The 14,152-nt window shown below is 38.1% G+C and overlaps 3 protein-coding genes across 4 annotated transcripts; 2 read left to right on the forward strand and 1 right to left on the reverse strand.

Moving 5' to 3' along the window:
- The first annotated feature begins 417 nt into the window (after positions 1–417).
- Positions 418–5,739, forward strand: tardbpb (TAR DNA binding protein b). 2 transcript variants are annotated; one of them, XR_002319025.2, is made up of 6 exons: positions 418–1,180; positions 1,809–1,972; positions 2,074–2,211; positions 2,637–2,807; positions 3,155–4,189; positions 4,846–5,739. XR_002319025.2 is itself a non-coding variant. In XM_020934092.2 (5 exons), the coding sequence occupies exons 1-5, from the start codon at positions 940–942 to the stop codon at positions 3,635–3,637; spliced, it is 1,197 nt and encodes a 398-aa protein (XP_020789751.1). In that variant the 5' UTR covers positions 418–939; the 3' UTR covers positions 3,638–4,783. The 2 variants fall into 2 exon arrangements, 1 of the variants encoding a protein (XP_020789751.1); XM_020934092.2 differs by lacking the exon at positions 4,846–5,739 and having other exon boundaries at positions 3,155–4,783.
- Positions 5,538–6,838, reverse strand: cenps (centromere protein S). The gene is made up of 5 exons (XM_020934093.2): positions 6,615–6,838; positions 6,395–6,518; positions 6,141–6,174; positions 5,781–5,847; positions 5,538–5,709 (listed from the first exon to the last, which is right to left on the reverse strand). The coding sequence occupies exons 1-5, from the start codon at positions 6,642–6,644 to the stop codon at positions 5,605–5,607; spliced, it is 360 nt and encodes a 119-aa protein (XP_020789752.1). The 5' UTR covers positions 6,645–6,838; the 3' UTR covers positions 5,538–5,604.
- Positions 6,839–12,155: 5,317 nt separating this feature from the next.
- Positions 12,156–14,134, forward strand: LOC129410996 (uncharacterized). The gene is made up of 6 exons (XM_055160339.1): positions 12,156–12,190; positions 12,293–12,355; positions 12,452–12,531; positions 13,008–13,138; positions 13,210–13,276; positions 13,803–14,134. Exons 1-6 carry the CDS (start codon positions 12,156–12,158, stop codon positions 13,889–13,891), a joined length of 465 nt encoding a protein of 154 aa, XP_055016314.1. The 3' UTR covers positions 13,892–14,134.
- Positions 14,135–14,152: the final 18 nt, after the last annotated feature.

Here is a 14,152-nt window from a genome sequence, read left to right on the forward strand (position 1 = left end):
CTCACCGCTCCTGGGACGCCCTCCCTCATAAGAGCACTAAAGGTACAGCAGTAATGGGCTGTACAGTAGGATAAATGACAACTTAACCAGAAGGCTGGTTGCAAATGCACTGACCTCTTTGTAGGTAAATAGTGGGAATAAAAACTCGCTCCCAAATCAGATTTCAGTGCGCTCAATTGATCCACTAACGTTAATGTATTATTTGTCTTTATTTGATGAAGCTATATAAAATGTGAATTATTTTGCACTCACAGCATGAAATGATTATTAGTATTATTATTAGTATTGTTATTATTGTTGTTATTGTTGTTTGACTACATTTCTATTAATTATTGTTTAAAAAAAAAGAAGTTTGAATTATATGTATCCGTTTACGCGCCGCCCAGATGATTGACGTACTTCCGCTTTGCACGGGTAATGCCATTTTGATAGGCCTTGCGTGGTCGTGTCATTTTTGCCTCGTGGAGAAAGTATTTTTTAATAACAGCGTGTTTACAGATTTGAGTTATTGACGCGACAGGCGCATAGCTTATGTTTTTGCACTTTAACAACACGTTTTTGATTTCCCCGGTGATTTCTTGCCGTGTCGGATGTGGACTTTTCTAGCGCAGTTTTCTTTCGGAGGCACATTTGAACTGTTTACGACACAGACCTCCGTCCTGCGAACAAAGGAGCAACAAGGCCCGTGTTTTCGTCCAAGCGGAGCCTAAATCGAGCATTGATCGTGGTAATTTTTCTTTCAAAAGTCAATACAGCCTTGTTTTAAGCGATCTTTTCCATTAAGGCCTTTATTGTATTGCTATTTACGTGTGACGAATTGAGTCCTGTTAGCCGTGTGCTAAGGTTAGCCGCCACTCTGGACTGATAGTGAGCTAACAGCTAACTTTAGCATTGTTTTGACTGGAGTTTTCACGAAGAGGACGCAAAGTGGAAAACACAATGGCTGAAGTGTACATTCGTGTGGCTGAGGAGGAGAATGAGGAGCCGATGGAGATACCGTCCGAAGATGATGGCACGGTGCTGCTATCCACGGTTGCCGCGCAGTTCCCCGGCGCGTGCGGCCTGCGGTTCAGGAGCCCCGTGTCCCAGTGCATGCGGGGTGTGCGCCTGGTTGAAGGCATCTTGCACGCGCCCGAAAACGGGTGGGGAAATATCGTATATGTGGTCAACTATCCGAAAGGTGAGCATACTTTGAATCCTACTGAGTATACACACAATAATAGGTATATAGTTGCTTGTTTATGGTTAGGCGCAAATGGAATAACATGAATGGTTGGGCACGCCCCCTAAAGGACACCATTCATTCATCCATTACGCCGCATGCCAATTCAAATGTTTGTGCTTAAGTCCATTTTAAAGCAATTTCCTTAAGATTTTAAATTCCTTTATAATTTTCCTTTAGCTTTATTTTGTAATTATTTCTTATATATTCTTGTTTATGTATACATTTATTGACACGCTAAATAGAATTGTGAGAGTTACAGCATTAATGGCTCATTTTATAATATTAACTTTGCTGGATTCTGTTTAGTGGTAATGTTAGGCTTTACTTCCATCAACAGGAACTATTAATACTGACAGACAAATATGTAATAAACTGAACAATACAAGTAGTTGCCACATTTCACTATTTTGTAGTGAGTAGTGTCTTTTAGGTCTATATATATTTATCTATCTCATCTGTTATTAGTGCGTCCATTGCAAATGGTTGAGATGGTTGAATTAACGTGATCCATTTTAACAATAACAATATTGTGCCAACAATATTAGTCCTAGTAAATTTTAATACTTGATGTTATCATGTTCAGATAACAAGCGGAAAATGGATGAGACTGATGCTTCGTCTGCTGTGAAAATGAAGAGAGGAGATATGAAGACGTCTGACCTCATCGTTTTGGGTCTTCCCTGGAAAACCACAGAGCAGGACCTCAAGGACTACTTCAGCACGTTTGGAGAGGTCATCATGGTTCAGGTGAGGGTTTTGAATTATTACCACTAACTCACGTTATATGTAATTACTAGAGATTTTATTATTTTCTTTGTAATGACTTTTATGCTTTTATGCTATCTCAGGTTAAACGTGAAAGGGGAGGTAACTCGAAAGGATTTGGGTTTGTGAGATTCGCTGAATACGACGCACAAGAGAAGGTGATCTCCCAGCGGCACATGATCGATGGGAGATGGTGTGACTGCAAACATCCAAATTCTAAGGTAAATAATGTAACAATTTCTGTGTAATTTTATATCACAATATTCAACACAGTATTTGACTGTTTAAATTGAGCTGGCACATTTGTATTGTTGATATTTAGACTATGGCATGTTTGAAAAATTTAGCTGATTATAAACCTAGTTGTAACATCTTGAAATGTAATATTATGCGTTATTTGGGCTTTAAAATTGCTAGAAGAATCCTTGCTTTAGAAATGCTCCAGAACCAGAGTTTGTCTGGAATTGGTCTAATACCCACAAGAGAGATTGTACATTGAAGCTTGTGCTGATTTAAACAAAGCAATTGTCAAAGCAAAATAAGACATGAGAAAATAGTCCTTGTTTGTAGTTACTTTGTAGATACAGATACTGGTGAGAAAACTGAGGCTTGGTTTGTAAATTGAACTGTCTTGATTTAATAACAGCAAGGTCCGGATGAGCCTCTGAGGAGCAGAAAGGTGTTTGTGGGTCGCTGCACAGAGGACATGACCACAGACGACCTGCGGCAGTTCTTCATGCAGTACGGAGAGGTCACTGACGTCTTCATCCCAAAGCCTTTTCGCGCTTTTGCATTTGTCACTTTCGCAGACGACCAGGTAAAATAGCTACTATGTGCCATTCGGATATTTCAACACATCTAACACGATTCTTATTGCTAGATAGATTTATGCCAGGATCAGCCCCAAAACCTGGACTAAACCAGTTTTACTTTTCACGAAAGTGTGACTAAAACCTTACCCAACTATATGGTCTACCGCACAAATATGATTTTCAGACCAAAAGAAGGAATTAACTTCATCCAAATTTAACTTAACTGGTAATCTTTTAGAATCCTGATAATCTGAACCATCATTTGTGAACCACTGATATAGGAACCAAAACTTGTGGTGGGTTATACGTTGTCAGTCTTATTTGTGCTAAAGTATTTATCTTTACCTTTCAGGTTGCCCAGTCTCTCTGTGGGGAGGACCTAATAATCAAAGGCGTCAGCGTTCATATTTCAAATGCTGAACCTAAACATGGCAATAGGCAGTATGACCGCACAGCCCGGTTTGGCAACGGTTTTGCTGCTCAAGCATTTGGTGGCAACCGCAGTGGGATAGGGAGCAGTACCAACAATAGTCTGGCAAATTTCAGTTCCTTCAACCTGAACCCTGCCATGATGGCGGCAGCGCTGCAGAGTAGTTGGGGGATGATGGGGATGTTGGCGAGTCAGCAGCAAACATCCAACTCTGGGAGCACCACCACTGGTACCACCACCAATAGAGACCAGAACCAGTCTTTCAATACAGGCAACAGCAACTACGGCAGCAGCTCAGCCAGTCTGGGCTGGGGTACAGGGTCTAACTCTGCGACTGGAGGGAGCGGGTTTAGCTCAGGGTTTGGGTCCAGTATGGAGTCAAAGTCGTCTGGGTGGGGTATGTAAGTTAAGTGATCATATGGTAAGTATTGTGAGAGAGAGTTTAGTTCTGGTGTAATGCGTATGTGAAACTTAACATTTTGTGGAAGATGTTTTTGTACATTTGAGAAAAATGCTAAAGATTTAATTTAGAAAGTGTCGAAGTGATTGTTTATGAGGATGTCCGACTTAAGTGCTATTTTTGATGTCTCATTTGTTTGTGTGTATCCATTTCAACTGGATTCTCTAATGCATGTATTGTGAAATGTTATATAATCATTTGAAAATGCATGAATGTCTGTAGCTCACCATTATCTGGCATTTCATCTCCTATGAAGGCAATCTTGCATTGGGAAGAATCTGGTTGAAACGTAAATGTTTTAAGTGCAACTTTATTTGCAGTCAAGTTCTGGAAAAGCCTTGATTGAAAATCTCTTCTGCAGTTCACCTCTCTTCCATTTCCCTGCGAGGAAGCTCCTCTTTGGCAGCATTCTTGGGGTGATATCGCGTTCATTGTCCCTCTCCCATCTGTAAATGCTATGCCATCACAGAACTTCACTTCGCATGTTCTGAAAGACGGTGGGTGTTTTCACTTTTATCCACTTTTTTAAAAACAGAATGGAGAGAACTGCGCAGCTGACTGACATTTTAAGAACTGAGTGCGTTGCGGATGACTTGTGGCGAAGAGTGAAGCAATGAGTGAGCGATCAGAGCGAGAGACGCGTGATACGGACTGGTTGTTTTTGTGCAGTGTAAGAGCCCAAATCTGACTGCTTTGAGTGTGTGAGTGGAAGCTGCACATGCTACAAGCGCCTCCCCTAACATGGACATTTAATAATACTTCAAGATATTTTTTTTTACCTTTTGCAAGTTTTCCTTACTCTCAAGTATGTCGATCAAGTGCAGAAATATCAAATGTAGTGGAATGTTGTGCTGAATATTTGTATTGCTTATATTATCTGATTTGAATGGTGTGTGCTTTTTATGTTCTTGCCCTGATCTGTAAGTGTGTATTGATGTGGGTGACACCTGTTGAAGACACTGGGGACGCGAATGTTATCGTGTGCGAACGTGGAGTGGTGTGTCCAATTGCTCCCCGTAGCTCTGTTGTTTGAGGTGTTAAAGAAAATGTCAAATGAAGGGAGTTGTTTAAATAAAGCTCATTTGAATATATGCTTATTAGTTGATATTACTTGAGTCAAATAAATACAATCTAATTCGATTCACATATCCAGGGACCTTGGGCTGTGCTGGTCGAGGTCTTGCCTGAAGGAGTCTGAAGGAAGAAGATGGAAGTTCCCACACTTTGAGTGAAATGGGGTAGTACCTGTCTCCTAACTGCTTTATGTGGCTTGTCCGTGATGCTGTGTGGTTAACCAGACTTAGGGTTAGGAGTGTTTAGGTTTGTCAATTGTATCAGTGTTTCATTTCCTTTTAAAGGTGCAAGATGTAACTTTTCTGATGAAGGGTATAGTGTTTGGCTCGTCTCTGTGGAGATGTTATTGATTTGCCTGTATTGTTGCACAGTATGTCATAGTATTTATTTTAAACTCCCAAGACTTGAAAAACGTGCATTCCCTGCTCCACAAATCTGGCCTGTAACTGGGCCTTGTGGTACCACATACTTTTCTCCATTGAGATGTCAAATTTAAATGCCCTACTATGGAAACGTCAAAGCAACAACCTTTCCGTGGAGACAAACCTTACATCAAAAAAGCTCAAGTGCACCTCTTAAAAGAAACTTCAGCAATCCAAAACTCCTGGATAGAAGTTAAGTCTTTATACATGGTAGACAGTGCCTAAAATTTTGGTATTAACACAAAGCAATATTTATAGCATCTTTTCTACCTAATGCAGTAACATAAGAATGTAGCTCCAATCTGAATCCAAAGTCCCCATTCAAAGAGTTGAGCAGAATAACCATGGGTAGTTTTCTTGTGTAAGTATTTTATTTACATGTTGATCTGAGGTGAAGTGTTCAGGGCTGCTTGTGCCTATAGTCCTTGGTCTCTGCTCTCCTCGGTGTCTTTACTTTTCCTCTTCCCAGTGCTCTTCTTTTCCTGGTTTAGTTCTTCACTTTTGTTCTGTATGTACATGGACTGAAAAATAAAGTTTGTGTTTTCAAAATGTGTCATTTTACTTTTTAAATCTAATAAGTAAAATTACTTACTAGAGCTGTGCTGCGACGAGCCACAAGTTTGACATCATCTGCAGACACAGTGGTTCTTTTTGCATGTCTGAAAAAGGATGAATTAGTTTTGTTTACATTTTATTTAAGAATACAAGCAAATTTTCAGGAACACTTTTGCATTTTATTCATCAAACATGTTAGTGAGTGGAGATAGGGAGTGGGTGAAAACAGAAATTTAAGCCATATCTTGAATGTAGGTCAATACATTATACGAATCAACTGAAATACAAATCAACAACATCAGTAAATGATGGATTAGTGAACAGTGTGGTTAAAAGCTCATAAATGTAGATTTTTACATAATATGCCATTTAAGATTAGCACACATTTAATACCTACCTGGCAAATGCCTCCAAGTCCCTGGCAAAGTTTTCTGAAAAAGAAAAACATAAATATACAATGTATATAGATATATATAGAATAGATATAGAATGTATTTAGAATAATTTCAAATAACATTTAGTGCTGGGGTTAATATTGAATAACTTATTAGATCTGACATACAAAAGGTAAATTTATGTTATTACACTATCTGTATTCAATATTAGGAGATGTTTAGAAGTAATATTCTTTTGACTACACTGCATTCTTACCACATTGTCTGAAAGTAGTCTCTGCTATAGCTGCGATGGTTTGTCGACTGAACTCTTTACTTTGCTCCTGTCCGATCTTCAGACACAGACGACCCACTGTGTAATGTACTGCTGCCTTCAACCTCTTTAATGTAAAGTAAATGAAGTTACAATCCAACAAAGAGAATCATTTGGAGGAATTACTTGATCTGACTACTAAAATGTCATGATAAGTTTCTACCTGGTGCGTCTCGTCTTTATCAAGGGACATGGCGTTTCGAAATGAAGAAATTAATTAAATAGAGCGAATGGAGGAATAGTTTGTACCGCTATTTAAACCAGAAAAGAAGCCAAATGATTACTTATTTTAAGGAGTAAAAACAAAATGAATCTCGCGGCAAAAACAGTGTCAACAAAAACGAATTAGCGCGCCCTCTTGTGCTCCGGAGGGTTTTGCACCGTTTCTATTTCAGTGCCATCTTGTGGTATAGAGCTGTAGTCTACACTTAAACTTCATACACAGTCTGTGAATCTACGCCATTGATTTATATGTGATTTATATGTATTATTTGTATAGTCATCAATATATCATTTAACAGTATAAAAATCACGGAAAACTTCCATGATGAAGCTTATTTTGATATAGCCTACTGAACAGAGTTACCCACTCCTACCCATGTCCTTTTTGTAGTCTTGATAAATATTGTTTCTTAACCTAATAGAAACTACCAAACATTGGGTAATAAAACTTGAAGAACCGAGACTAACCTGAGTACAGCTGCGTGTGAGTCTAATAATCTGATAAACGTATGGATCTGTAATAAGATCTTACACTTCCATAGATGCAGGACGGTGCTCCGGTTGTGTATCTGTTTATATTTGTGTTATGTATTTGTACCCGTGTCTCGTAGCTCCACACCAGTAACTCAGGTGAAAGTTCCGCTTCTTTCTCCGCCTCAGGTCTTTCTGCTTTTGGCTCGTATGCGGACAACAAGCCTGGGCTCACATACATTTATTAAATAACTGAGCTCTTGTGAGACAAAAGTACAAACCTCAGTTAAAAAAGACTATTAAAAAGCTAAAAAGATTATTATCTGAATATCACAACACGTTTAACAATTAACATGACAGAAAAACCTCAAAACAAGACAGGCTACCGGTTACCATAGCAACGGGGTCCGGTTCAGCTGACTGGGGTAGGACAGGTTTATGACTTTTCAGAAAAAAAAAAAAAAAATAATAGCCTATCCCATAAAACAATCAAGTGGGACTTAGTAAAGAAAACATTTACTCTGTCGTTTTCAACTTAATTAAAAATAAAGAACTCAGACTCAAAAGTGAAATCAAAGGCAATTTAAATGTATCTGAAATTTCAATAAATCACAAATCTGTTCACAGTCATCAAAAAAGGACACCTGGTTCTGTTTGAATCTTGTGAATCTGGAGGTCTGGTTCTTGTATTCCAGATGGCGCCACTGCTCGGGGTAAGTGGTTCTTGGGTTTTCCTCTGTAAAACTCAGTCAAAAGTCAAAAATTCACAAGTATAGCACAGCCGTCAGATTTCCCCATGTTGAATTTTGTTTGAGAAACATTTTTGTTTTCTTTCTAAATTCTACACACATTACACATTTTATTCAACATTATTGTATTTACAGATGTACTTTTTATTCTAGCAGCAGGAGGCATTTTGGCAATGACTGACTAAATCAAACCTATAAATATAACTTTAAAACTACAAGATAAAATACATATTTAAGTTGGTACAGTCAATATATTAAAGTGGCATGTTAGCAATTATATTTATTAAGATTTCTAATTTTATTTCCTGGTTGAACACGGACAGCAGATTCATAACTTACCTAGCAACCATACTGAGAAAAAGGCGTGTGTCTAAAATTACACAATAGTTCAATTATCCCTGCATTTGAAAGTTTTGATAACAGACGTATTCCTTTTTAGAACCACTATGTCCTTTATTTTTGTGCTTTTCTTTTCAACTTTTGTCCAGAAACTAACACAAAACTGATGTAAAACTATGATAAATATTCATCACAAGTAAATATCACCAAACCCAGTAAAAATAATTAGAAAAACCTGCCATACACACTTCAAGACCAGGCTACAAGAAGCAGGTTTTACGCCGAAGCAACCCTCTCCATTTATCCAGGCTGGGGACTGGCACAGAGGGACACACACAGCGCCCTCTGTGGCTGGATTAGACTCACCACCCGTGCTTGTACAGAGTTAGTGTGTTAGTAAGTGCGTGCAGACATACTCGCCATAAACAGCAGCCTTTGGACCCGTGAAGACTAGTTTAAAAGTTAAGTAAAACAGATTAGAGCTGCAATAAGAAGAGTCAGACTAGTTAGGGTTAGAACTGTCATTTCACAAGACAAACCTGAAACAGTTTTACAACATACACAATGGCAATATTAATATGAGATTTAACCTTTAACCCTGTAAAGTTAATACAATGTTTAAACAGAAATGTCAACATATTTCAAACTGGTTAAAATGAACAGACCCTGTGCAAATCTGTGGAAGAGCTGGATTAGGATACTACTATTAGACTCTCGGTTTAGTGTAAGGGTTAGGACCAGAACCATCACACTCTATAATGCAGTCCAAATTTGGCCCACGTTTAGACCAGTTCAGACCAAACCAAATATAAAACATACACACAACCCAGAGCTGAAGTCAGTTTTCAGACCTTTTTAACTCCAAAATGAAACTGTTGAAGGCTTAGTTTACAGTAAGTAATTTCAGTTTCACCCAACCATAATATGTTTTACCAGCCTGTTTAAATCTGACCCATATTTAGACCAGTCGAGGCATACACCAAAAACACACAATGGCCCAAGCCCAAGTGCAACCTGTGGAAATTATGGTGTAAACATTTAATCTGGCCTTTAGACATTTAGACATTTAGACCAGATTAGACTAAAAGAGACCAGCAGTCTCCAAAAAAGTGACCCAGCATTTAGAATATGGCCCACTTTCGAACCAGTTTAGACCTAAAACTAAAACCTTAGACTGTAACATAAAATCCTCAGCATATTCAGATTCACACAGAAATGTCACCTACCTGAGTTAAAATCTGCATGAACAGACCAATAAAACCTGTGAAACCTGCAGCAGTGAAAGATCCTTGTAAGATTATGTTGGTCACAAATCAAACATCAAAGGGTCAGAACTAATACATTCAGACCACAAAAAAGTGACAGAACACAAGGGCCTCAACCCTTGGACCAAAACTGGTCAAGATGAGTGGCTGAGCACTCACTCAAAGCAAGAAGGTTCCTTTCTGTGCAGAATCTGCACAGGTGTATGGCAGCAGCTCACTGCTCCTGACAGGCTGCCCCAGCAGCTCTTTGTTGATAATGAATGGGTCAAATGCAGAGGGAGAATTACCCTTAAAAGGGATTACTAAAATATATTTTATCTCAAGATTATTCCAAATGATGTGGGTTTTAAAAAGATGTGCGCTTCTCCATTTGGTTACATTTTTTTGGTCTTTCCTTCCTTTGGGCTCCCATCAACATTACATGAGTGAGGTGTAGGATTTCACTTTTGAGCACAAATCCCATAAAAAAAGTTTCTTTGCATTAATGACTTTAGAATCCTATTTTTTGTTGTTTGGTTTCCTCTCTGTCCATATTTTTTATTTTTTTTTTACACATGTCTCCGTTCTTTAGTGTTCAGTCCAGGGCTGTTGGTGCAGTTTGTGTTCGGGATTCTTCACCTTGGTTCGGTCCTTTATTTACCATTAGAAGGATAATGGATAAAAGGATAGCAATATTCCCGCTTTCATCCATTTTCTTCTGGGATTAAGTTAATATGTTAACTCACCACGTAGTTACATTCGTTAGTCACCACATAGCTGATAAGAGACTGAGATTTCAAACTTTTAATATTGATTTTTTTTTTTCAGATTTTTTTTTTTTTTTTTTTTTCAAAATTCCAAATTGGGACACACCGGGATTAGGATGGATGGTATAAATAAAATTGTCAAAAGAGCGTGTAACATTGTGAATTCTCTGAGGGACTTTTATCTTTTTTTTTTTTTTATGGTCATTAGCTAACATGGTTTTCTTTATTTTGGCAAAACAAATGTCAATGTATGCTCCTCTTTACTGTTACCGGGGATCAAATTAGTTAAATATTGTGATAGTCCTGTTTTAATCCTAGTTTAATCTTAGTTTAGTCCTGGTGTACAAACGCACAATTTGATTCACTGCTCACACCCAGCTCCAACGTCAGCAAAACTACAATAAGAGGCGACAGTCACAACACGAACACACGGCACCAGCGCCGCTCCTACCGCACACGACAGAACAACCAGAGCAGCTCCGTCGGCTCCGAGCTCAGTTACGCACTATTTAACTATTAACACTATTGACCTGTGAAGCTCCGCTGGCAGATTTGCCCATAACTAACGAAAACAAGCCTCTTCTCCAGGGGACTGATGCTGAGCATCTCCTCAACCCACTGCCCTGTTGTTAGTTGTCTCCAATATGAAGAGATGAAACTGGTCCCGGTCCAGTCAAGTTCGCGACACAATGTCCGGGAGCTGAATGCACGAGCTGGTTGTAAAACTAGTCTTAATCTCACTTCCCATTTCAATCTTAAAGTTACAGCCAGTCCATATTAGCACTAGGGCACCAGGTAGACTTAAGACCTAAAACCTTTACGCCCAGCAACAGGCGGGCGGAGGCGGATAGAGCAGCGAGCGAGTGCCTCCGGCCGCAGCACCCCCGGTGTCTTTAGGACTCCCCTCGTCTCTCCAGTGTGGAGGTTTAGGCGAAAGTTGCTAGCCAGTGTGTGAATCAACACAAGAGCCGTAGGATTTCACCAGATGCATTCATTTCAGCCTTGTGCCTTCTCTTCAGGGTCCCGCTGAAGAGAAGACATATTACTCCCTAAAAACTGTTCCTCGGACGTACTTTGACTTGAAGTTGAACTTGCCATAGCTGTATAGCACACAGCTCTATTGTTATCCATTCAGGTCACCCTACAGCCCCCAAGACGTATTTTACGGCTGTAATGTAAAATAATGGGCAGAAGCAATGTAATGACGTCAAATTTTCTGCAAACTTAAGGCATTAAGTCGCTTTGACCCAGTGCACCCAAATGCCAAACACATGATGACTGAAAGTGGTATGAGCACATTTAACATGATAAAAATATCAGATACACGGTCAATTTTAAACAAAATATTAAACATATAGCCTAATACAAAATAACAACTTTATATATATATTTTTACATTTATTTATTTTTTATCTAGGTCAAGTTAGGGAGTGCCTCTATAGACCAGCTGCCATTTGATTCACTTTTATTTTATTCTACTTGTATATATACATAGTATTCCCTTTGCTTTATTTAATATATCATTTACTATTTTTTATAGTTAATTATTTTTATTTTTGTGCAAACTACTGTGTCCAAGTAGTCTAAATTTCCCTTGTGGATAAATAAAATATGTCTAACTATGTGTAAGAAGTCTAAAACATTATCATTTTGAACCCAACCCAGAGTGAATTTAGTCTTTTCATAAGCCTATCTTTTTTATTTATCTCCCTATGCCCAGCCATGTTAAAAATACAAGGCATATTGAACAGTAGACGAGGCTGTATACTTGGTCTAGTGGCTGCTGCGTGGTGAAATACTATACTCACCGGCTGTACTGAAGCCACTTGGGCTTTAGAGTTGATTAAAATGGACACTTGTGTTGCAAAAGAATAGGACAAGGATATCCATGTTCCTTTACTTTCTAATTCTTATGGCTTACTTTTGGCTGCAGACAGTTACCAAGAAGTCAGAGGCTCAAATTGTAAGTGTATTTAGTAATTTTTAGACTATAAAATATTGGTGTAGTTTTAAATATAAATCAGTTGATTATTATTATCAATTTTACAGCCAAATAGTCAATGCCATGTTTACTGCACTTGTCCTGGGACCACAGCTTTATGTCTTGTCAAGGTGATCATATGGCTGGCTTGAAAAAAAAAAAAAAAATGTACATACTATTATTTTTTCTTTTCATTTCATCCTCATTGTATTTATGTATTTATGCAGACCAAAGTCTTCCAGATATTGCAAAGAGCCTCTTCTAAATAACCTCTCAGCTTCTATAGTGCTCTCTTGCATAGCTGCAGGTAAGGGCTTATGATTTGATTACATGGATTAAAATGAGGGTTCTGTTGATTATTTTATTTATTAGCTTATTATAATGTTATGTTGCTCAATCATGCCACTATATTTTCCAACAACACAAAATCAGTAGTAGTAATCAGTAGTATCTGTCAGCTCTAACAAGGTTCCCAAATATTTGTGTTCATGGAAATGCACAGCCTGTGATAGTATAACATATACTCACAACAGATACATAAATGAACTTCTTATAACCATTTTACCACTTCCTCACTGTATGTAAGATAACAGTTTATTACTCCATAGGCCTATATAATTGTTGCATATCATTTTATTATCATTAGCCACAAAGTGTATGGGTTTCTGAACCACTCATTTTACTATAGCAATTATTAACAAAATATGAATGTATTCAAAATTTCACCCAAAAGAAAACTGAACGGCATATTAATGCATGTATATTTTCTTTTTAATTGAACAGGTTTTTCGGTTGTATTTACATTGTTGGAGCCAGTCCCTTTAAGTGTGTGGAGGTGTTATTACATGTTTGGACTTCTGTCATTTGGGCACGGCCTAAGCACTGTGATCTTAACCTTGACAGCAGCATCATGTGTACGCAAAAGTATATATTTAATCTTTTACTCTGTTTTGATCAAAAGTTAATAACTGCTCTCTCTGCATAGGCAAAGACCACCCCTGAGTTGTATTACATGTCCTTGGTACTGACTGTGGTTTCTATCATAAGCACAGGTGAGATTTTTTTGTTTGCATATCGGTCACTTGCTTATTCCCATGGAGATGTTTTTTGTAAACATGAGTATGGCATTCCATCCATCTATATTGTATTTAATAAATGGTGTGTTTTTATTACTCAAAATGACCATGGAATATATTCATTCTTATTGTGTTAGGTTTGCCTCTCCACTGATCTGACCTGTAACTTGGCATTGCCTGCTTGTCTCCATGAACATAGATTAAATACATTACTGTCAAACTGAGAAACCATTAATATCTCCATGGAGACAGTCTACCATAAAAGTTACATAACCTTTAAATAAATATTTACAGCAAGTGCACTGTGAACTAAATAAAATCAAATTGATGAAGAATAACTTAATTTGATTTAATTAAACTAACAATCTAGTCCTTGCCACATGAATGATTTAATCCAATTTCTTAATTTGTTTTATATCCATCCATACAACACCTCTTGCACTGTGTGACCTGATATTTCACAGTACATACTTAACCTTATCTTAACCCTGTTTCCGTTCAGGATTTTTGGTGGTGAAATGTGCTCTGTGGCTGATCAACAGGCTCGACGAGGACAACGAACAGGAAGTCACCTCCGCTGCACCGCCTTGAAACCATAGAAACACGATCTTCCCTATTAAGCTTTAATGCAGTCACCATGCCACCACTCACTGTAACTTCAAACCATGGGAACAGAAGAAAGGGAAAGCAACTTAATCCTTCTCACGTTTTGATCTTCACTTGACAAAAGCAGCTGTTTTTTATTAGGTTTATGAACTGGAATTTGAACTGGGAGTAAATAACGAAGCACAGAGGTTAAACAAATCAAAAATTAATCTTGTGATAATGTCGAAACCATTGTTGAAACATGAG

This window comes from Boleophthalmus pectinirostris, unplaced genomic scaffold (assembly GCF_026225935.1).
Source record: "Boleophthalmus pectinirostris isolate CB_2022bp ecotype Guang Dong unplaced genomic scaffold, ASM2622593v1 HiC_scaffold_3, whole genome shotgun sequence".
Classification (NCBI taxonomy): domain Eukaryota; kingdom Metazoa; phylum Chordata; class Actinopteri; order Gobiiformes; family Gobiidae; genus Boleophthalmus; species Boleophthalmus pectinirostris.